The sequence below is a fragment of the Phyllobates terribilis genome, unplaced genomic scaffold (genome assembly GCF_046119375.1).
Source record: "Phyllobates terribilis strain yellow unplaced genomic scaffold, ASM4611937v1 Scaffold_12__6_contigs__length_324123572, whole genome shotgun sequence".
Classification (NCBI taxonomy): Eukaryota; Metazoa; Chordata; class Amphibia; order Anura; family Dendrobatidae; genus Phyllobates; species Phyllobates terribilis.
In genome coordinates, this window is record NW_027362772.1 from 65,911,052 (window position 1) to 65,935,347 (window position 24,296).

The 24,296-nt window shown below is 41.0% G+C and overlaps 2 protein-coding genes across 7 annotated transcripts in view; one reads left to right on the top strand and one right to left on the bottom strand.

The window, feature by feature from the left end:
* The window catches only part of LOC141172076 (hemicentin-1-like), a 121,271-nt gene extending 108,180 nt beyond the window's left edge, over positions 1–13,091 (bottom strand). For 4 of the 6 annotated variants that reach the window (XM_073655910.1, XM_073655907.1, XM_073655909.1 and 1 more), the window contains exons 1-7: positions 12,917–13,087; positions 12,504–12,836; positions 11,537–11,809; positions 6,595–6,879; positions 5,567–5,860; positions 4,424–4,696; positions 2,888–3,172 (exon numbers count right to left, since the gene is read on the bottom strand). In XM_073655910.1, coding sequence (XP_073512011.1) covers positions 2,888–3,172; positions 4,424–4,696; positions 5,567–5,860; positions 6,595–6,879; positions 11,537–11,809; positions 12,504–12,836; positions 12,917–12,968 — 1,795 coding nt within the window. In that variant the 5' untranslated portion in view covers positions 12,969–13,087. Of the gene's footprint in view, positions 1–2,887; positions 3,173–4,423; positions 4,697–5,566; positions 5,861–6,594; positions 6,880–11,536; positions 11,810–12,503; positions 12,837–12,916 lie in introns of all 6 variants that reach the window. The other 2 variants (XM_073655911.1, XM_073655906.1) reach the window with 2 other exon arrangements.
* Positions 13,092–14,954: 1,863 nt separating this feature from the next.
* On the top strand, positions 14,955–23,155 carry LOC141172078 (cell adhesion molecule CEACAM1-like). The gene is made up of 7 exons (XM_073655915.1): positions 14,955–15,111; positions 17,434–17,760; positions 18,580–18,858; positions 19,958–20,239; positions 21,613–21,906; positions 22,023–22,265; positions 22,733–23,155. The coding sequence occupies exons 1-7, from the start codon at positions 15,051–15,053 to the stop codon at positions 22,795–22,797; spliced, it is 1,551 nt and encodes a 516-aa protein (XP_073512016.1). The 5' UTR covers positions 14,955–15,050; the 3' UTR covers positions 22,798–23,155.
* Positions 23,156–24,296: the final 1,141 nt, after the last annotated feature.

The window sequence follows — 24,296 nt, forward strand, 5'->3', positions numbered from 1 at the left end:
AGAGAAGCGCAACGAAGCAGGTACTGAAGGCAGTGAGCTAAACACGCAGACATGCGCAGGTGTCCAGACAAGCATAAAAATCTGGCGATGGTCTGGTGATGGTGTGGTCCCAAACAACAGTATCAGGGACTTTTTATACATAGTTAGACAAAGAAAACGACATACTGCGGAAAAGTACTATGATTGAGCACAGGATGGGAATAAATGCTTTGTTCCTGATGTGTTTCCTTGTGGGCTGTAGTATTGGTAACCAGCCACAAGATGCCACTGTCTAGAATGCAGATGAGAGGTAAAGTTTGCCAATAGCATTGCAGGCATTTAGGGCAGTGAGAGAGTTAACTATGTATGAGGACAGCCCACAGAGGGTGGGCACTTTAGGAAATCTCTGATTAGTTTTCCAGGAGAAAGAAGTGAAGAGTAAGTATTGTATAGTACCTGGGACAGGCCAAACAGGCTCTGTATACTGGCTGCTAGTGTAGACGTGGGCCCTGTATCTCAGACAGTGGATCACCAAAAAGAGAAGAATCTCTCCCCAAAAGTCCCCTTAGCCGGCCTCGGAACCTCAAGAGAATCATTGAGGACCACGGGGAACATTCTGTCTGCAGGCTGCAGAAGAATTTAGGACTCAAGTCTAGGACATGGGGAGAATAGGATCCGGATATACTGTCACTGGTGAGGAAGATTTTCTAGGGCTAGAGAACAAGGCAACAGAGATGCTTCACCTAAATTGGAAACCAGGGCTGAAGTTATGTCAAGTACCTGTGGGAAAGATGACAACCCGTTGGGCCTTATCCTTTATTTCTGCCTGTAAATATTGTAAATATTCCTACTTCCCAAGTGAAGTCCCAGTTATTGTTATGAACCTTGTGTCTTCTGAATTCAATGCTGCCCTGGTTCCAGAAGAGAAATGCCTGGAGAAAGACGCAACCGACTGGTCAGAAGTAAGTGGAAAACACCACATGCACCGCAGCACATCAGAGGGACGACACATCTTGTCTGTAAGGTGTCAGAGCGAGTATGAGCTACAGCTTGCCCACGACTACCTCGCTGGGGTACCTTGCATTTGGCGTAGTCGGCAGCATGTGAGCTCCTCGCATGAAGAAAATGGGGAAGAGTCAACTCAGAACACAGAAGGGAAAGTATGGGAACGCATGCAGCCCAAGACGGCGGCCCGAAGCATGGATTCCAAAATGGTGAAAGTGGCGGTAAAGAACAGGAAAAGAACCGCATATCGGGGGAGTGGACGGCGCCCGAGAGCATGAAAAGGTGTCCAGCCCCTACGAAACAAACTGAAAAACTGACTGGAAGCATTATTTGCTATCCAAGCAACAACCTTTTCACACTTCTCTGGCTTCAAGAGTGGCGTTCTGCGATCCCCTAGAAATTGAGACAGGAAGGTAGGTGGACATGATGTGAGTGTTTGTTGTGCTCCTTCAGCAGGCACAGTTTCATCTTGTCCAAGGTCTTGGCCTCTGTGTGCACCATCAGCATCACGTCCACTTCACCGTCCCTTGCACCGTGCCTTGCCCATTTTAAATACAGTATAATCTTTTGCAGCTTGCAAAAAAAAATCTGGATTAATACCGCAGTATTTGATCACATCTGATGACCAATTCTTTTGTTCTTTTGCCCAGTGACTATATTGCGATGCTATTGGTCAGCGAACAAGTGTGAATATATTTTGGACACACAAGTAGCAGACTTTAAATGGAGTATAATATTTTGCAGCTTGCAAAAAAAAAAACAGGATTAATACCGCAGTAATATTTGACCACCTAAGATGATGGACAAGTTTCTCTGCTTCCACAATACAGCAATGCTATTCAAATCAACCAAATCTGGCTTTATGCTGCTAACAAACAAATGGAGCAGTAAAAATGGTGTATTATATTGCTTTTCACCAAAATTAGCAGGGTTAAGAGCAAAAAGAATATTATCAGCCCTGATATCTAGGGCTATTGATTGGAGTTCCAGCAGCAGAAAGAACGTGCAATATTCTGTACTATACTAGGTCTCCACAAACTCCGCCTCACTAATGCTATCTGCAGTATTAATATTTTTTCAGAATTAGTCCTTACAAGGACTGTTAGTGTAGATTAATAATAGTGGTGTGGAATCTCTGTTTAAAACAACCGCCAATTCTCTTCCTCGTTGAGCTGAATCTCTCCCTACTCTGTGTCTTTGATCAGTAGACTGTGACGAGCATAGGGTCACCAGTTCTTATATAGACCTGATGACGCTATGCGGCCAGACCATCACTGTAATGTTACAACCAACGTGGCTACAGCATTACAGTGACTGTCAGACAATCCCTGCATAGTAATTGGCTGCCTAAAATGCGCCCAATATGCGAGGGGGGGACTAGAGCTCCCGCACGAACATTGAAAAAATACTCGCTGAGCACCGAGCATCTCGAGCACTGTGATACTCGGGCGAGTAACAAATAGTGGAGAGCACGCTCGCTCATCACCAAAGTCCATCCCTATGTCTTTATAACAGTCAGAGCTCATTTATCATACAATGCTAAAATTCCATGCAAAGACATGCACTACCTGCAGTCACCACTAAGGGGAGCTGAAAAGACTATTGCATATTCTGACACTATTGGGTTCAGTATGCAGTAAGCTCCTGTGCTCCACCTAGTGGTGGCAGCAGGCAGGTAATATGGGATATATTGATCAGTATTATAAATAAAATAAAGTGAATTTTGCAACTAAAAATAGAGTGTTTCAAAAAATTTACGTTTTAAAAATGTTCCTGCATTTTTGGAAGAACTTTCTTCTAGAAGTACGGGATTTAAGGCATAAATAAACCTCTCATTATTAGTAGTATTTGCTAGGAGTATTTATACTATTATTATATACATTTTTATCATTTAAATACTCACAGGCCAGGTTGAGGTACAGTTTGCTGCTGTTTTCACTTTTTATCCAGTTTCTAGCCTTACACATAAAATATCCATTATCCTTAGCAGAGATCGGGCTTATTATGAGTATGGAGTTATTTAGGGTGGGCTGGTATTGGGGGTCCTGCGGTAATGCTGCTCCATCCAGACTCCAGGAGTAAGTGACATCTGTACCATTAGATGAACACCTTAAAGACACCAAATCCCTTCCCGGCCACAGTAACAGGTCGGATGTGTTACTGGTCAGGGTTACTGCAGATACAGGTACTGCCAATAGAAAAAAAAAAAATTTAATATTCATATAGAGAATCATACCAGTGCATGTGTTCTTGAAACATGTTGCATCTGTACCATTAGAGGAACACCTTAAAGATGCAAAGTCCCTCCCCGGCCACAGTAACAGGTCGGATGTGTTACTGGTCAGGGTGACTGCAGATACAGGTACTGGCAAAAGAGAATATTGGATTAATATTCACATAGAGATCATCATACTAATGTCTGAACTCCTGGTATATGTTACATGAAATCCCAGTCATGTCTTATATCGTTCTTCATCCTGGTCTTTCAAGTACATGTGTCACGGGTGTGTCAGAGGTGACAGTTGCCCTGCAGTGGTTTGCAGGAGATCTCCACGTTTGTCAATGCAGACAGCTGCCTAGATAGGAGGCTGTGTTTAGGACCCAGCGACTACCTCCCTTTAGTCTGGGTGTATATATACCTGGTGTGTCTAGGTGGGCGTCGCCGGTTATACTCATTTCTACTTGGAACTTGGCTGAAGCAGCATCACGTCCTCTCTGGAGCCTTGAGGCCGTGTGCCCTGTTGGAGTTCTTCTAAAGCTGAGTTGTTATCCCCCTGTGTTGTTTTCCCCTTTTGTCTTTAGAGTGCTAGCGGAGGTTGACTAGTGCTCATCTCCTTCCACCCCTCGCTATACCGTTACACCAGGGATAGTAGGACGAGGTACGTGATTGGCGACAGCTGCGGAGGCTGTATAGGGACATTAGGGGAAGACAGGGTGACGCTAGTCCAGATTAGGAGGTCAGCTCTTCCCCCTTTCCCTAGTGTCTGTGCTCCCTTTCCCCTCTTTGTTGCACTCACACCTGGTGTAACTCTCTGTGTTGCACTTACACCTGATGTGACAACATGATTACTACACCAATCACTTGATCACCTAGGAATACAACCCGGGGTCACCGTCCATCAACCGCCTACAAATCAATCAGTTAACCCACCTCCACCATCCATTTAAGGTCTTTCAGGAAGAGGCTGTGTGAACCATATTATTTCCATAACCATAATCCCTTCCTGTCTACACTCCACATCTCTTTTGAACTGACTCCACGCTCCTTCCAATCCAACTACATGGATGAAACCTTCCAAAAGATTTTCATTCCCGGAGATATTAGGAGGATTCAACATATTACCATGATATTTGTCTTTCTGTAGTCCATGAAGTCTTGCTATTTTCTGGAAATCTCATAGAGTTGGCAGATATTGTCTAAATTGAAGAACATTCTCACCTGATACAGTCAGACTCAAGGAGTCGCTGGTGTTAGAACTTCCAGGATTCTGAATGGTGCAGGTGTAGGACCCACTGTTGGCCTCAGATATTGGGGTGAAGTCCAGGAATGATCCCCTGCAGATCACACTCTGAGAGCAGATAATCTTCTGACCATCACGGTAGAAAGTATAAGAAGTCACATTCTGACTTCCGGCATCACACCGGAGGGTCACATTGGTGCCATCAACAATACGATCAGAGATTATACTGAGAGATGGTACAGTTAGGTCAGCTAAAAGCAGAAAATAAAAAGATGAAAGGATTATTCACAAAAACAATATTCTATATAGTCCGCCGTATTATTGAAAACAAAAAATAGAAAAAAAGGAAAATCTAGAAGATTTTATATATATATACTGTATATATACAGCATTGAACATGTCACCAATTTTCTAAATAAATATATTTCTAAAGGTGCTATTGACATGAAATTCTCACCAGTTGTCGGTAACAACCCATCCAATCCACACAGGAAAAGATGTCTATAAATTATGTAATAATAAGAAATGACACAGATAAAAAGTATTGAACACATGAAGAAAGAGAGGTGCAAAAAGCCATGAAGAGTCATGACACCAGCTGAAATCTATTAGTAATTAGAAAGCAATCCTGCCACTTAGTAAAAAATAATATCAGCTGGTTCAACTGCTGGCCTATAAAAAGGTGTCTCATTACCAAGGTGCTACAAAAGAAGCATCTCATGATGGGTAAAATCAGTGAGTTGTCTCAAGACCTTCACAACCTTATTGTTGCAAAACATACTGATGGAATTAACAGACAAATTTCTAAACTATTGAAGGCTCCAGTGAGCACTGTTGGGGCCATAATCTGGAAGTGGAAAGAACATCATAAACCGGCCATGACCAGGTTCTCCCCACAAGATTTCAGACAGAGGAGTGAAAAGAATTCTGCTGAAAGCTGAAATCTGCAGCAGATTATGGACCCAGTCACAGAAACAGAAAAAGCACAGCTTAGTGAACAGAAGTATCTGCCAGAGGTTCACATCTCTTCTATAGAAAACAAAGAAGGAAGATGACCAGAAGTTCAGAGCTTAAATTTTCAGTGGAAGAAAAACTAAACCATAATATCTCATATTACTTACGTTCTAATGTCAAGGTCAGCGCATTGCTGGTCTCGCTATTCACCAAGTTGGATGCTGTACAGGTGAATGGTCTGGCGTCATGCCTGGAGACGGGGCTGATGGTGAGAGTGGAGTTTGGAGGAGAATCACTCTGAATTATGAAGTATAGAGGGTTTGAGGACACTGGTTCTCCATTTAGTCTCCAGAAGAAGGAAATGGCTGAACCCTGAGCTGAGCAATGGAGAGACACCGAGTCCTCTCCTGCCCAGAGCACCGCTGATGTGTTACTGGTCAACGTCACTGCCGAGACTGGAGCTGTGAACCAGAACATAATGTCCTATTACCAAACTCTCCATAAAATATGCAGAATATGAGTAATTGCAATTTTTTTCAAACTGGAAGCCAATGTTAAGCCTTGAACACCATGAAATACATTTCTAATCATATTGTAAGACCATCCACATTTTTAGTGGTCAGAGCAAATTTTTTTTATCATACAATGCTCTAGATTCCTAAAAAAATGCACTACATGCAGCCACCACTAGGTGGAACTGAGGAGCTTACTACATTCTCTGTTGCTACTGGGTTCAGTATGCAGTAAGCACCTGTGCTCCCCCTAGTGGTGGCAACAATCAGGCTGTATGTTTTTGTTTAACTCTATGTTCAGTATTAGAAATATATATATATATTTATATATATATAAATCCAAAAGAACAAAAATAATAAGTGACCAGATATACCTAATTAAATAAAGAACCTATAGATGTGAATCATGGTCAATATAAAATAGACATTTATTGAAAAATTCATTATGAATTTTTATATTGACCATGATTCACATCTATAGGTTCTATATATATATATATGTATAAGAATTTAACATTCTGAAACTAATAACAATATAGTGTTAAATAAAATTGAACCTGTATTTTTGGAGGTATTCTCTTCTAGAAGCACAGAATTTAAAGCATAAATAAACTCCTTATTATTAGTATTTACTAACATTATTTATTTATTATTGTATATATTCTTATCATTTAGATACTCACAGGCCAGGTTGAGGTACAGTCTACTGCTGTTTTCACTGTTTATCCAGTTTCTAGCCGAACACATGAAATATCCATTATCCTTAGCAGAGGTCGGGCTTATTATGAGTATGGAGTTATTTAGGGTGAGCTGGTATTGGGGGTCCTGCGGTAATGCTGCTCCATCCAGACTCCAGGAGTAAGTGACATCTGTACCATTAGATGAACACCTTAAAGACACCGAATCCCTTCCCGGCCACAGTAACAGGTCGGATGTGTTACTGGTTAACGTGACTGCAGATACAGGTACTGCCAATAGAAAATATCAGATCAATATTAGACAGAGCATGTAGAGGGTTATGGAGGGTTTAACCTCAAATAATTTTGGACAACCGTTCTCAGGATCGGTATGTGCTCCAGCAGTCGGACCACTCCCAATCACAAAAAGTGGACACCACCATGATTACATGATTTTGTATTTGCCTACAGTGTGAGCCATTCAGTTTCAGTTAAGGGTAAGTGCAGAATAAGTTATTATTAGTGAATCCATTTGGCTTCTACAGCCTCTAATTATCACAGTACATAGCAGACTGCAGAATGAGTTACCAGTGAATCCATCAGTAAGATCATTCTGAAAGCATGGTCTGTAACCCTTATTTCTCTCCTGTCCTGAGTTCTTAAACTGAATTATGACCACATGAAGGTTAATTTGATGTGGTCAGCTGGCCATAAATGAGCTCTATCACCCTTATCTCTCTTCAGTCCTGAACAACCTCTGAGCTGATTTATGACATGTTGACCACATCAAAGTTCAACTTTCATATGGTGATATATCCAAAGTTGCTCAGGACAAAAGCGAGATAAAGGTTATAGACCCTACCAGTGTCGGACTGGGGTGCCAGTAATATCAACTCAAGGGCCCCACTTTCACGGGTGTGTCAGATGTGACAGACAGTCGCCCTGCAGTTGGTTTCAGGAGATCTCTTTGTTTGACATTACAGACACCTTCTTAGATCTGTCTTACTGTCTTTAGTTGTTAGAGGATACTGACTAGCGCTCACCCCCCCCCCCTTACCTAGCCAGGGCCTAGCTCTAGGGTGATACAGGGTTTTAGGTTCCTAATTGGCGATTGGTGAGAAACCAATATAGGGATGGAAGGGAAGACGGGGTGATATCAGATCAGCCTAGAAGGTCTACACTAACAACTAAAGACAGCAAGTGGAGACAGATCTAAGAAGGTGTCTGTAATGCCAAACAAAGAGATCTCCTGCAACCAACTGCAGGGCGACTGTCTGTCACACTCGTGACATCGACTTTTCAGCTACATGCAAATATGACTTTATCCTCGTTCACAAAATTTTAGAGCATAAACTGCAGAGGGGCCCACCGGAGGATTCTCTTATGCTCCTGTGGGCCAGTCCAAGCCTGGACCCTACAATCTTAACAAGCTTACAAATTGATTCACTTGTATCTCACTCTGCATTCTGCTATGTACTGTGATACGTAGTAGCTGTAGAATCTACATTTTTCTATAGCAAAAAGGCATTTTAGCCAAAATGACAAGCATTTAAGAAAAAAATTCCCCAAATGAGTCCTTATCTTTTAATTCTTAATTTCAAAGGGTTTATCATGATTTATGAGAGAAGTAGCACCAATAGATGGCACTAAAGAGACAGCTTTCTTTCTTCTAGAGGAGAGCTAGTTAGCATACCTATTCTCCCAGAGATAATTGCTTGCCCAACAAGATTTAAAGCCGATGTAATCTGTCAGATTCTAATGCTAACCACCCATTGTTTGTAATAATTGTGTGATGTGAATTGATTAAACGACTAAACGGTGTTTCCAAAAATGCTCGTTCTTTGTGCATGGTGTCTAAGGGGTAACATTCTCCTTGTGGAGAGTGACAAGCCAAGCCTGGCATGTCAGAGTGAGGAGACTTATAAGCCATGCATTCTCCTTTAAGAAATTAAATATGTAAATTATCTCTTCAGAGAAGAAGAGAACTAGAACTCTAGTCCCACCTATTGGAAGCAGCGATCCTAAAAGTCAATATCGACTCTTTAACGAGCCTGGCAATATGACATAGGAAAAAAGCCAAACCAGAATTTCAATTTGCAGACACGATGTTTCGGGTGTTGCCCTTCATCAGTGCAAAGTATGAGATCTGATTTGGCTCAGTGAGAGGCTCTGGACTGGGGTATAAGGGGTAACGTTTCTCCTTATAGAGAGTAACAAGCCAAGCCTGGCTTTTCAGAGTGAGGAGACTTATAATCCATGCATTCTCCTTTGGGAAATTAGATATGCAAATTGTCCCTTCAGAGAAGAAGAGGACTAAAACTCTAGCGCCACCTATTGGAAGCAGCGATCCTAAAATTCAATATTGACTCTTTAACGAGCCTTGCAATATGACGTAGGAAAAAAGCCAAACCAGAATCTATATTTGTAGACATGGTGTTTCGGTGTGTTGCCCCTCGTCACTGCAAAGTATGAGATCTGATTGGCTAGGTAAGACTCTCTGGACTGGGGTTTAAGGGATAACTTTTCTCCTTATGGAGTGACAAGCCATGTCTGTCATGTCAAAGTGAGGAGACTTATAAGCCATGCATTCTCCTTTTTGGAAATTAAATATGCAAACTGCGTTCTTTGTGCATAAAATCATTTAGGGGAGCAAAAAAGTTCTCGTTCAAGTTTCAAAAAATTCTGTAATGTAAATGGCAGTTGTTTGCTCGGTCAACGCTTTGACTGACAAAAACGAGGAGTGGAAATTCAAGTCCTAAATATGATTGTTTGTATTCCAAGGCAATAGTTCAGTTTCAGTTAAAGCATTGGAACGAGCACCATATTCGCAGATGGAGCGAGAACATATTCGTAAATAGCTAAAAAAAAAATTTGCTTTGTGCATTCAATTAAATATTCTTTGTAGAATATTAATGGAAAAAGTTTGTATAATACTTTATGAATTCATGCATTCAAAACAGTTAGTATCACTTATGGGATTTGAACTTTGAAAACATCTACATTTCAGTGTCTGTGTGATCACAATGCTTGATGGTACGATATAATGATCGTTCTTTAATCATTCATTCTTGATTCTCATACTATCTAAACACTAGTCTGACATTGTTTACTGGTCGTGGTCAAATCGTTCACCATCTAATCGATTATCTGCTCGTGTAAATGAACCCTTACTATGCAAAGAGAGATGGCAGTCTCCACAAGGAAAATATTACCCCCCAAAGCAGACAATCCATATGTCTGTTATAAAAATAACAACTTTAAAAAAAACAAAAATAAAAGCAAACACACAAACAAAATACAATAAAGTAACAACATAGAGTTTGCAAAAAAAAATACAAAACAAACAAAAAACACAGTAATAACATAGAATTTACAAAAAAACAAACAAAAACAATAAAGTAATAAAATAATTTATAAAAACAAAAACAAAACAAAAAACAAATAATAAATGTTACACACACGCCGCTAAGTTCAGATAGGGCGAGAGGGGTTTTATGAATTCTTTGGAATCCTGGGGGAACCGTTACTCAGGGCGACCATAGGCTGCAGCTTCTCTCAGGCACATGATAGATTCCATTGCTGACCAGACACATCTGACAAGAGTCTTTTCAACAGTTTAACAGTGGAATTTAATCTAAAGCACGGCCAGTGCAATTCAGGGATATTACAGCAACAATCTTCATTACAGCACAGTCTGTGCTTCTTGAGCAACCGGCTCCAGTAACAATACAGTAGTTTCTTCACAAGGCACAGTATTACAGTCTCTTCAGTAGCATAATTCAGCATAGATTAGATCTCTTAGCAGCACACTTCTATGCATACACAACCACAGGCTTTTCCTTCACAAGGACTCAATAGTACACAGCATTCTTTATCCTGCATGGAGATGGGGGGTTGATGAGGGAGATGATCCCTGTGACACAATTCCTTTCAGTCCTTATCTTCCTGCCCGATAATACTCTGCACTGTTAGTTCAGGGAGTTTATCTGACCTGTGTTTTGTTTCTCTCCTGATCTAAATCCAGTTCAGTTGCCTTCTGTCAGATCCAGATAACACACCACCTTTCTCTTCGGCTTCAGCCAGACAACAATAACAAGTTCCTCACAGTCCCCCTGGGGCTCTGCTGAAACACTACCTGTCTCCTGTAACTGTGTTAACTCCTCTAGTTGCTGGATGCTTCTGAAGCACAACACTCCCTGTCTCCTGGGCTTGTGTTAAGCCCTCTAGTTGCTGGATGCTTCAGAAGCACAACACTCCCTGTCTCCTGTGCTCGTGTTAAGCCCTCTAGTTGCGGAATGCTTCTGAAGCACAACACTCCCTGTCTCCTTTGCTTGTGTTAAGCCCTCTAGTTGCTGGATGCTTCTGAAGCACAACACTTCCTGTCTCCTGTGCTTGTGTTATTTGTAACAGTTGCTGGATGCTTTGGAAGCAACAGCACTACTTCAGTATGTCACATAAAATAATGACATAGAATTTACAAAAAACAAAAACAAGCAAACAACAAACAATGAATACCTTAGAATTTAAAAACAATAAAAATAAAGTAATAACATAGAATTTACAAGAAAAGAAAGCAAAACAAACAAAAAACAATAAAGTAATAACATAGAATTAAAAAAAGCAAAAAAAAACATGCAAGCAAAAAACAAAGTAATAACATAAACTTTACATAAAAAGAAAACAAAACAAAGAACAAACAATAAAGTAATAACTTCGAATTTACAAAAAAAGTAAAGAAAACAAACAAAAAATCATAAGCTAATGGAATTTACAAAAAAAAGAAAAGGAAGCCAACAAAAATAATAAAATAATAACATAAAACTTACAAAAAAAAAGAAAACAGCAAACAAACAAAGTTTACCAAAGATACAAACTTTAGATTCTTAGTGGATCATTGTATCATCATGTATAAAGGGGCATAAAAGTTATAGCAAAAGTATGTGCTCACCTGCTACAGTCACATTCTCGGAGTCGCTGGTGTTGGAGCTGACAGGGTTCTGGATGGTGCAGGTGTAGGATCCACTGTCGGTCTCAGATATTGGGGTGAAGTTAAGGAATGATCCCCTGCAGATCACGTGCGGCTCAGAGCAGATTGATTTCTTATCACGGTAGAAAGTGTAAGTGGTCACAATCTGATTCCCGGCATCACACCGGATTGTCACATTGGTGCCATCAACAATACGATCAGAGATTATACTGAGAGTTGGCGCATTTAGGAAAGCTAAACGGAGACAAAAAAAAGGACGTTATAAAAAACTAATATTACATAATATAATCATCTGATGGTATCTATGTGTTCTGACAGGAGAAAAATTTTTATCTTCCTTCTTCCAGCTCCTTTCGGCTGATTTATGACCACGTAAAGGTCATGTAGACATCCGTGAAATACAGTCCGAGCACTGACCACAAAATACGGACTGGCCGAGGGTCTACTAACCCAAACTCAGCAGCCTCATCTACAGAGGGAGACATACTGTTGGCGCAACCTGTGCCGGGGCCAGTCCATGCATTGCTATATGTGCTAGGACCATATTTCATAGACATCTACACAAGCCCTTAAGCTGAACTTAATGGTCATAAATCAGCCGAGAAGAGTTCAAAAGAAGGAAGATAAATGTTAAAAACGTTCCCATCCGAAGTATCTGACTGACCGATTCTATAGATTCTGATCGAGGCTATAGAAGGCAAACACCGCAAAATGTATAATAAAACACAATTGAAAAAATTATTATTACCTAAAAATACATCCATTTAAGTAAAAAAAGGTTGTTGTTTTTTTCTAACCAGAAACAGTGCCACCCTTTCCTACAGGTCGTATCTGGTATTGCAGCTCACTTGAATTTGTTTTTAATCTAATACGAGCCCTTTAAGTTACATTTTAACATCTGTAATTAAAAAAAAATAAAATTACTTACAGTAGAGTTTGAGATCATAGGCGATGATTTCAGTGATGAATGTATTTTCATTAAACACATAGAGACTATAATGTCCTTCATCCGCGAACGTCAGATTGTCCAGTCTCAATGTCTCATTCCTAAACAGCTGAGTTCTGCCCCTGTACTGAGGATGGTACTCGGGAACACTACCAGGATTGACCTCAGCAATCACAGTGACATTTCCGGTCTCCCCCAAGACCCACGTTATGCGATATTCATCAGGGAGGTCGACAAATACATCAAAATCCACCGATCCTCCAAAAGTTCCATTTAACGACAAGGTAGGTGTAGGTGTTGCCAAACCTGTGTGCACTGAAAGTAATAGAAAAGGAAAAGTTCGGTATAACATATCCTATAAAGTATCTTCTATAAAGGGCTTCTCGTTCTCTTACCCTGACTGAAGATAAATATCATCCAGCAGAGAGGGATCTGGCCATTGTCCATTTGTTTGCGATGTTTTCAGCTCGGTGTTTCTTGGAGATTATATGCACCAGGTAGCTGTGCACACACTAAATACTACACACCAGGGTACTGCTCATATATCAACCTCATAATATTACCAAACTTCTAACTTGGCTCCAGATCCCACCAGCTGGTGAAATGAGGTACTGCAATAAATAAATATTACGAGTCACAGGCGGCGTGAGGTGATGCAAAAAATGTCCAAGGATGAGTCAACTTTTATCATCGACTATAAGCCACTCTCTGCTTTTGCAGATTGTTGAGTCTAAGCTTTCACGGTCTAATTATTGGACAGGATTAATCTATTCTATCTGTGTTCTAGGATCAATAAATGAGGGCTGCGTTAGTGTATATTGGGTCCAATATTGATCAAGTAATAGCATGATACTATGACAATATACAGTATAGTATCATTTATATCCAGTAATTAAAGGGTTAGTCCACAAAAAACAAGTTATTCCATATTTACTTGATAGGGGATAAGTTGCTGATCACTGAGGGTCCAACGGCTGGGAAAGGAATCAACTTCTGCTCCATTCATTGTCTATGGCACTGTCAAGCTAATTACATCAACCCCATAGACAGTGAATGGAGTAGAGGCTTAGCATGCACATCTCTGCTCCATCCATTTCGGACAAGGTTGCAGAACTCCTTTTCCTGTGTTCCAGAGCCATGTTTTCAGAATCACTGGGGGGTCCCAGTGGCCTGACATCCAGCAATCAAGTCCCCCAAAAATCATGATATTTTTCTATCCATTTGATAGGGGATAACTTGCTGATCACTGGAGATCCAACAACTGGGACCTCAATTGGTCCCAAGAATGGGGTCAACCTCTGCTCCATTCATTGTCTATGGTACTGTCAAGGTATTTCCATCAACGTCATAGACAATGAATGGTGTAGAGGCTGAGCATGCGCATCTCTGCTCCAACCATTTCGGACAAGACTGCAGAACCCCTGTTCTAGAGTTCCAGGGCCTCGTATTCTGCGATAGCTCGGGGACCCACCAGTTCGACCTCAGCAATCAACAAGTTTTCGCCTATCAAATAGAAAGGGAATAACTTGAAGTTTTGGAAATAACTGTGGGAGTGAGCATGTGTGTAACTAGAGATGAGTTAACTCAAACTGTAAAACACCAAAATTCATGTCCCCATTGCCTTCGGGGTTCGGGTTCAAGTTCTGGTAGAGTTCTGGTACCCTAACCAAACTTTGGACTAAAGTTCGGTTGAACCCGACGAACCTGAACATCCACGGGTCCACTCATCCCTATGAGTAACTTCTCGTTAGTATGAACCTCCTTGACAAAATCGTGTTTACATCCTTACTTAAAGGGGATGTACATCCAAGGCAAAAATATTGTTCTATAGGATAGGTCATCAATATCGGATCGCTGGGGGACCAACACTCATCAGGTCCAACAGTCGGCAGAAGTGCAAAGTGTAGAGAACTAGAAGATTACAGTCTGTAGTGACTTGGGTTTGGCTTGAGTGGTGCAGCTCAGCTCCCATGCACTTCAATGGGAACTGAGCTGCAGTACCTGAGAACGGCCACTACACAGTGTATGGAGCTGTGAAATTTCGGCTCCACTCACCTCTATAGTTCTGGTGGATGTGGGAACTGCTAACAGCTGATCAGTGGAGGTAACAGGTGTCAGACCCCTACCAATTTAATATTGATGACTTATTTTAAGGTTCTCGACAATCTCGTTAGATAGGATATCTATCTAGTTATGTAGCAACGTGTCTACTGCCCCTTTAATGCTTGAGAATTACTCTGATTTGAAATTTAGAAGTTTGGAAAAGTTAAATAACTACTCTTATTGGAGCTGTAAAGTCTTACTGGTTGTCATCCAGGATCCTCCCATGTAGGAACATTGGAAATGGTTGGGGATTCTAATTTTAGGATGTTCTTTACATAATTCCTACTTTAGGTGTGTTTTTGGCAGGGATCACATGGACGTCACAGTCTAATCTTTTACTAGAAAAATTCATTCCACATCTTAATCCTCAGACTACAGAACTTGAAACAAGACAAACTACTAGCTGTGCCCTGGTGCAGAGACGCAATGGAGAGAACCCCGAGATATCCGCTTATCTTCCCAATTTTCACACTTCTGGTGGCTTCGGGTAAGAATTCCCTCATATGTCCACAGAGATGAGTTTTTGAAGCAGAAACAGCGAAAACTCTCCAAATCCTTCTCCAAATCTCAAAACTCCTAAAAACGTTGAGTTTCCGTTCAATTTCTGGTCCAGAAACTCATCAAAAAGACTCTGTGTGCACATAGCCTATGTCTGTATTGTGTTGGAAAATGTTTATTTAACCTGCCCTTGTATCAGTAGCGGAACTTTTTGCTGAGTTTTCGGACCAGAAACTGAACAGAAACTCTAAGTTTTTGAAAAGTTTTGAACTTTGGAGAGGTTCCACATCAGTTTCTGTTCCAAAAAGTCCTCAAAACTCTCTGTGTGCACATAGCCTTTGTATGGCGTCCCCTTCAGACTTATGATGTAAATTTGATCCCATTTTCAATGACTCATTCGAGGTAAGAATGGCTTTGCGGATTTATATTACAAAGGGAGACCATGCTGGAATATCTTAAAGGGATTTCATAATTAAAACATTGAAATAATACATTGATAATGGTAATTAATATTGAGGACTGGCTGTGGCAAGAGGGATTTATATCCTTATATAATAGTAGGCACGCTTTGCATTCTATAATTTGACACATTCCTATTGAGCTTTTTTATTTTATTTTGGACATCCCTTTTTAATTAAGCAGGGTCTCTTGCACAAATCACAGGTCTGCTACTGAGACCCCTACATGCTCAGATGTTATTCCCAAATGGAGATTTGAGAGAATATAAGGCATTATAATGGGCACCAGGGACCCAAAAAATTAATCAAGGACTGTTTTTGTTGGCTTCTGTCTTTTGAGCTAAGATAGTATAGATGTGTTCCCCAACTGTTCCCCCAGTGGCGTAACTAGAGTCCGATGCGACCCGGTACGAAATTTAGACCTGGGCCCCCACCTACATGTTTTACAGATGCTTGGTCCCTTGTAGCATTCTAGATCCTATAAAGACATATGTGTTCTCCCCCTCGTATAATAATGTCCCTATCCTTGCCTCATCCTGTAATAATGTTCTTCATCCCAGGCACCTTCCTGTAATAACGTTCCCCATCCTAGGTCCCTTACTGTAATAATGTCCCTAATCCTGGACTCCTTCCTTTAATAATGCCCCCCCATCCTGGGCCCCTTCTTGAAATAATGTCCCGATCCACGGTCCCTTCCTGTAATAATGTCCCCCATCTTTGCTTCTTCCTGTAATAATGTCCCTCATCCTGGGCCCCTTCTTCCAATAATGCCCCCCTCCCAGGTCCCTTCCTGTAATAATGTCCCCAATCATGGGTACCTTCCAGTAATAATGTCCGTAATCCTGGGCTCCTCCTTTAACAATGTTCCCCCATCCTGAGCTCCTTCCTGTAATAATGTCTCCCTTCCTGAGTCCGTTCCTCTAATAATGTCCCCAATCATGGGTGCCTTCCAGTAATAATGTCCCTAATCCTGGGCTCCTCCTTTAATAATGTCCCCCCATCCTGGGCCCCTTCCTGTAATAATGTTTCCCTTCCTGGGTCCATTCCTGTAATAATGTCCCCAATCATGGGTGCCTTCCAGTCATAATGTCCCTAATCCTGGGTCTCTTCCTGTAATAATGTCCCTAATCTTGAGTGTATTGCAGTAATAATGTCCCTAATCCTGGTCTCCTTCCTTTAATAATGTCCCCTCATCCTGGACTCCTTACTGTAATAATGTGGAAGGCACGCCAATGTCGGGCATGGCGTGACGTGCAAGCTAATGTCATCTACCGGCTTATCATTGGCCGGGAACGTGTATTGCAGGGCAGAGAACAATGTTGCAACCATTGTTATCTATATTTCTCTGATGATAGTAAATTATCTGGTCAAATGGTCACAAATACATACAGGTACACACAGACAGTTTACTCTTATCCAAAATAAGGTAGACTTTAAGTTCTGCCCCAGTTTAGCCCAGGAACATCTATTTTCATGCAAATGTGAATAAACCTTGCCCCTGAGGTTTGCAGGACAATTCCAACAAAAAAGGGACAGTCGTTACCCACATAGTTATATTCCAGTGACTTTTATGCAAATTACATTACATATCATACCGGATGAATATACTAAATATACTAAGGAGGGAAAATATAAAAACAGGCCATGAGTTGTCTACAAGAACAAACTCCTTATTCTTTGACTTTATAATTGCCTGGGAGAAAAGAGTTGAAAATCATAAAATGTGTATATTTTAATTAAAACATATAAGGTAAAATGAATTAAAATAGAGAAAGCATGAACTGATGCCTATGGCAAACAATATGATTCTAGACCTTCATAAAGACTCCTTTTTTTTGTATTTTCTGTTGTAGGCTTAGTGACTCCAGTCATTTCTATGGAGCAGGTGGATGGGATGTTGGGACATTCTGTGGATTTCAAAATTCCCATTACCTTACCTTCTCAGTACAGAATAGACTGGAATTGTGGACACACCGGGAAAGTTATTGTAATTGCGAGACTGACGTCTAGTGGATCTCCGCAGTACAATCCTCTCTATAAAGGAAGGACTGAGCTGATGGAAAATGGGACTTTGAGACTGAACAACGTCTCCTTTGCTGATGAGAGCACGTATAAAACAAAAGTGTTCAATCCCGTAACGTTCAATTCCTACGTTCAACGCTATCAGTTGACCATCTACTGTAAGTATTTATTTTACTCTAGTTTTAACTCAATCAAATCTCTAAACATGTACGTTGGCCCCGGGGCTAGCCGAAAATGTCTCTATGTTTGGATGTTCCATAAGCGGTCAACATGGTTGGAGGAAATACTCTTCATTGCAGGGGCCCAAGTTTGATGACAGATTTGTCTGATATATTTTGTTTTCAAACACATTGTGAGGGATTCTAGAGCTAATGGTGGGTGGTCTGCCATTTATAGGCCCCTTCAATTAGCTGGAGAACAAAGCAGCCATAAGGAGGATCTCTAACTTAAAGCATGTGTTCTTCTCTGTTCACTTCTGAATTGAGAAGCAAGTGGGTCATTCATGACCATCAGGAATTGTCTACCTGTCCCAATTATTAGAATAGGACAGGAGCACAACACCGACCAATCGTGAACCGGCCCAGCAGATATCAGTAGACATATCGTCACTGGTCCCACTCACTTCTCAATGCGGAATTGACAAGACCGACTACATCTGGGCAATATCTAGACAGTCCATTGATTTCAATAAGTGCCATGTAATTCTCTATTTGCCCTCTGGAGGCACTGCAGAAATATGAAATACTTGCTGCTGAATTTTTATGTAGATCAAAGGTAATGGCTAAGAGTCCATGCAACAGGACACCATGGAGGGCATCTTTGAGGAAAAAAGAAAATATTGCAAAGTAGATGACCCAATCAAGTGCAGTTACATTGGCTTTTGACTATAAAATAAAGGGCTTTTTAGAAAAGGTTAGTTTAATTTTACTTTTGTTCTATCTTGTTCTCAGCCACATTTATGTATTTTTTTTATCTAGCTAAACTTACTACCCCGGCTCTCATTCTCAACCAAAAGAGTCCTCTTATTAGTGGCACAAATGTGACCCTCCGGTGTGATGCCGAGAGTCAGACTGTGACTTCTTACACTTTCTACCGTGACGGTCAGAAGATTATCTGCTCTGAGCCCCATGTGATCTGCAGGGGATCATTCCTGGACTTCACATCAATAACTGAGCACGAGAGTGGATACTACACCTGCACCATCCAGAACCCTGTCAGCTCCAACACCAGCGACTCCATAACTGTGACTGTATCTGGTGAGTGTTTGATAAAAAAAAAACCCTGTAAGAGATAAAAAACCCATCCCTGTTTGTTCATCGTAGCGTGATTGGACAGAGAACAAGCCAAAATAATGCTGACACCATACTTAAATGGGCTATCCAAGATAAAAAAAAATGTCTAAAATCAGTGAATGTGTGAAGACAAAAATAACCAATTCTTATTAAAACTTCTGATGTACCACCTTCCCCTTACTTTTCTCTACTTTTTTTTTACATGTTGAACATCGATCGATGCTGCCAAATACTGGTCTACAGTCTTGAGCCATAAGTGTTGGCATGACCATGGACTCCATATTTTTTTTAGTTTCTCACCTCCTGGAAAACCACTTTAATTAAACCTATCTTTCTAAGGGCTTCGAACTGTAAGAGTTCTCATTGTTGTATATTCAAGCTTCCATCGTAGGCTATCACAAACAAAAAAATAATGCACTGAATCCCATTTTTTAGCAGTCAGAATAATCCTGGTATAAAGCATTAGACTCCCACTAGAGGATGTTCTGGAAGTCTTAAGGTTGCCATACCGATGGGATGGCTGTGAGCCGAATGATACTTCGGCCAATTGTGGCTATCTCGGCCAGCTATCCCATAGACAGGAATTCTCGTTCGGTTGAGCAGTCCTGTATTCTCAATGAGAACTACCACCAGAAATGTCTGGCCGCAACTTACCTCCGCGAGAACGAAATGATCAGCTGCCCAAATTTGGATATACCAGATCAATTCAAAATATCCCCTGACAATAATTTGTCTGGGCCCCCCATAAACATTAGATAGTCTGCCCAACCCATCAATATCAACAGGTTCAGTCAAAATTAATCTATTATACAGTATGTGAGGGCCCTTAGATCTGGTTTTTGGAAACAGGTCAAGTCACAACCATGTTCATGAGGTCTTGAAGAGGACAAGTCCTTTTAACGGTAACAATGGTGCAGTAATTTCCTACTGTGATCAATTAGTTCTCTAAAACTAAAGCATAGTCCCATATTTTCCTTACCTTTACTGCGGCCTATGTAACTCAGTAAACCAATGATAAGATATAGTTTGTTTTGTCATCTCAACATACTTTTTTTTTTTGCAGTGCCGGTCTCTTCTGTAACTCTTACCAGTAACGCATCAGAATTGCTTTGGCCTGGAAGAGATTCAGTGTCTCTACGTTGTTCAGCACGCGGTACAAATGTCAGCTACTCCTGGAGTAGGGAGGATACACCACTGCCAGAAAATTCCCGATATCATCTCTCCAAAAATAACTCCATCCTCATCATTAACCAAGTCTCCTCTGCTGACACCAAACTCTTGACATGCAAAGCTTCAAACTGGGTAAACACGGAGACCAGCAACCAAGTGGACTTTAACTTTGCTTGTAAGTATGAAAATTTTTCACATCTTTGAAAATTGTGGACAAGTACATAAAAAAATGAATAATTAAGACAAGAAATCCAAACCATTGGGCATAATTAACATGACTACATGTAAAGGAGAAAAGTCATCCAAACCCAATTATTTTGGTTGAACCGTTTTATCTTATATGTATGGGGGAATGTTTCATCTTCCGATGGCAGATGTTGAGATATGGCTAGATCAGCATGTCGAATTTTGACAATCTCATCCTTTATTTTTATGGGAGATAAGCTAGAGGTTTCTGGCTGGTGATTATTCACCTCTTTCCATTGGGGTTCCTTGCACACCTGACCAAGCTTGGCGTGTATGCTTATGGGAGTTGGGAAACAGGTATTGAAGGTGATGGGCTATCTTAGGGTGAGAAATCAAATGATGTCTTGGCTGTGAAATAATCCTCATTGTCCTTAGCTTTAATACTTGGTTATCAAATAGAAGTTAAGACACAGTATGTTCATTCCCCCATACACTACAGATAGTTTTTGGCCGAACAATGGGTTGGTTGGCAGCTTTCTCGCCAACTCTCCGACAGACAGAAGCGATTGCTCTGCTGAGCTCCCTGAGTTCTCTACAGGAGAGTGGTTGCTAGACACCTCTGGCGGCAAATTATTTCTTAGAGAACAAAAGGATCAATCATCCAAACTTGTACTTGCCTTATCCTTATTTCCTCAAGGCATCATCTGTCTGGAGAGAGTTTGGGGGCCCCATACACATTTGACTGCGGGCCAAATCCTGTTGATATCAGGGGATTCTCTCAATGTTAGTCTAATGTGTATGGGACTTTAGAATCCCAGACTCCATTGTTTAATTACATGTTGCTCCATTGTTCTCAAGGAATAATGGTGATGTCCATTTGATCCAGAATTTCTTTTGAAAAACACCTAGTTGTCCTACTTGGTTGTTCCTTAAAACAGTGATAATAAAGAAACCTTTAATGTTCTGATGTTGAGATGACCAAAGAGTCAAAATACTTGGCCAATTTTGTTAAGATTTACCATCAAAGACTTTAGATTGCCTTATTTGGCATTGTCACAACATTTTTTTTCAGACCCGTAGAGTATGATATTGGTGTATCATGATCATGATCATGACAACATCGTTGGTCATGATCATGGTAGATAGGATTTTACGCTCTTATTTTCATCTAAGTTATGTGCACTTCATAGGTTACATCTTAGGTACAGTCTGAATATTATATAACAGTATTAAGCTGTTACCTTCTCATTACAGCAGTGATGTTATCAAGTACCACATCAAGAGAGCTCTGGGCTGCAATTACTCATATTCTGAATATTTTATGGAGAGTTTGGTAATAGGAGGTTATGTTTTGGTTCACAGCTCCGGTCTCGGCAGTGACGTTGACCAGTAACACATCAGCGGTGCTCAGAGCAGGAGAGGACTCGGTGTCTCTCCATTGCTCAGCTGAGGGTTCAGCCATCACCTTCTCCTGGAGACTAAATGGAGAACCAGTGTCCCAGAAGTCACCATATTACATTACTCAGAGTGATTCCCCTCCAAACTCCATTCTCACCATCTCACCCGTCTCCAGAAATGACACCGGACCATTTACCTGTGAAGCATCCAACCTCCTAAACAGTAAAACCAGCAATGAGCTCAACCTTCTTCTGAACTGTGAGCATCTGAATGTGTTTTGACTAAATGTTTGTAATAACCACCCAGAAAGTATTTTATTGTGAAAAATTGGCATGACTTACCATGGTCTAAAGTGCTTCTTTTCTCTCTCGCAGGGTATCCTGAAGGGGGCATTGCATGTATTTCAAATCCCTATGACACTAGATTACAAATCTACTGCTCCTGGCCAGGAGGACAACCTGCAGCCAATGTGACCATGATATTTAATAACATAGCAACAATGGGGCAGAATGAAGTAACCAGAAATGTGCCTTTTGGTCAAAAGATCCAAAAATCATCAAACCTTACCTGCATTGGTAATCACCAGCAGAAGAGATTTTCTTGCACTTTAATTTTCGGTAAGGAGTTAGTAGCCCGGCTTATAAAATGCTCATTTTTATTTGAAGATTATACTACCATTTTGGTGCAGATTTTTTAAAGTAATCTCATCAGAATCATCGGGTCTAGGAGATTTATTTAATTCTGTATGCAGCTTGTACTGTTAAATCTGCACAAATCATTTTGCACTGTGTATTCGGACCGTACAGGAAGGAAGAGCTTTTTTTTCAAAATGGCCGCCTTTAATAAAGTTTTTCCAAATAAAATAGATAACGTCAACATTTAGACATATAATACAAACATCATTTATCTCACACAAACTTTCTCTACGATTGAATATGATAAAGCTAAAATGACATACATGAGACATTTCTTTTAATTCTGTACTTTTAGACTACAGTCAACAATCAGCCATAGAGAAGTGTAAATGATCATAGAGACGTAGGACTATTCTAGGTGAATGATGACTACATTTTTTTTCTTTCAGGGATCCCACGGTTACCCAAGGGTAAGGATAAAACTGTGACTGCAGTAACGGAAGGAAAGAACTGAAGTCCTGCCATACCCCCAGGTTCTACCAGCTTGGGCCATGCGGTGCCATTTCCCCAACGATATACCCACCGATATAGAACAGATTAATTACCGGCAAAGTCTATTCATTTTACAGCAGGTCTCTGAAGACGACTGATATATAAATGTAGTGCATGTAGTGCAGGATGTGTTTGGGGGTTTTACCCATGTTTCCTGAGTGACAAGTGAAGTGATATTTTTAGATATTGGAGGGATATATACTGTAGATACTAGAACTTATAGTTTGTATATTTTATCACTGTCACTAAAATGTATTTCCTGAAATCTGATCCAAACAAATTCTGGGTATATGGATTACAATAAAACTACTTTTTCTCAAGTTGTAATGGTCTAGGCTGTTCATGAGCTACACACTGTGCTGACTATTATCATACCTCCCAACTTTGAAAGATAAGAAAGAGGAACACATACTGCGTAGCATACCAGAGCAAAAGAGTACACATAATATGACACCCACACAATAGATTCCGCCATGCATAGTATGATGCTGTCACGGGTGTGTCAGATGTGACAGACAGTCGCCCTGCAGTTGGTTGAAGGAGATCTCTTCATTCAGCATTACAGACACCTTTTTAGATCTGTCTCACTTTAGGACCCAACGGCTACCTCCCTCTTGCTGATTAATACCCTGGCCTGGGTGTTTCAGTTTGCAATAGAGAGGGGATGGTGATATTCACAAGACCCTTTGTGAAAGCTTGGAGCTGTTGCAGTCTGCTTATTTCCTCTCTGGTGCTAAGAGGCCATGTGTGTAACTTCTCTGAAGTCGGCTCAAGCTAAGTTACTTCCCCCGTGTCTGTCTCCCCCTGCTGTCTTTAGTTGTTAGTGGAGACTGACTAGCACTCATCCCCCCTTCCCTAGCCAGGGCCTAGCTCTAGGGAGATAAAGGGTTTTAAGTTCCTGTTCGGCGATTAGTGAGCAAGCAATATAGGGATGATAAAGAAGTCAGGGTGATATCAGATCAGCCTAGGAGGTCTCCACCCCCTCTTTCCTTAGTGTCTGGGCTCCCTTCCCCTCATCCCTTTGTGTTGCACTTTGTCTTTCCTACACTGTGCGTGACAGATGCCCTCACAGATCCCCACACAAAGTATGATGCTCCCACAGATCCCCATACATAGAATGATGCTCCAACATATCCTCACTCACAAAATAATGCTGCCACAGATCCCCAGACACAGTAAGATTCCCCACAAATCCACACACACAGTGTTAAGCTCCACTAAGGAGCCAGATGGTGCCTGGAAAGACAGATGGGAAGGGAAGCACTGCCACTAAGGAAAGATATGAAGAGTAACCCCTAAACCTTACCCTGCGCAGCCCTGAGCTCCCCGTCATTCCTAGATGGGTTATTTCACCCCGTGCAGCGCATGCGTTCCTATCCCTGTCTTTCCCTGGGTATGGCCCTGGCTAGTGCGGGGGGGGGCAGCAGTAAAATTAGTCCTGCTCTCTGATAAATACACAAA

Bases quoted from the DNA above. Each gene is read 5' to 3' on its own strand.
- LOC141172078 (XM_073655915.1), top strand. From the start codon at position 15,051: ATGGAGAGAACCCCGAGATATCCGCTTATCTTCCCAATTTTCACACTT. The intron at 18,859-19,957 runs GTGAGTGTTTGA...TTTTTTTTGCAG, and splicing joins CATAACTGTGACTGTATCTG to TGCCGGTCTCTTCTGTAACT. The intron at 20,240-21,612 runs GTAAGTATGAAA...TTTGGTTCACAG, and splicing joins AGTGGACTTTAACTTTGCTT to CTCCGGTCTCGGCAGTGACG.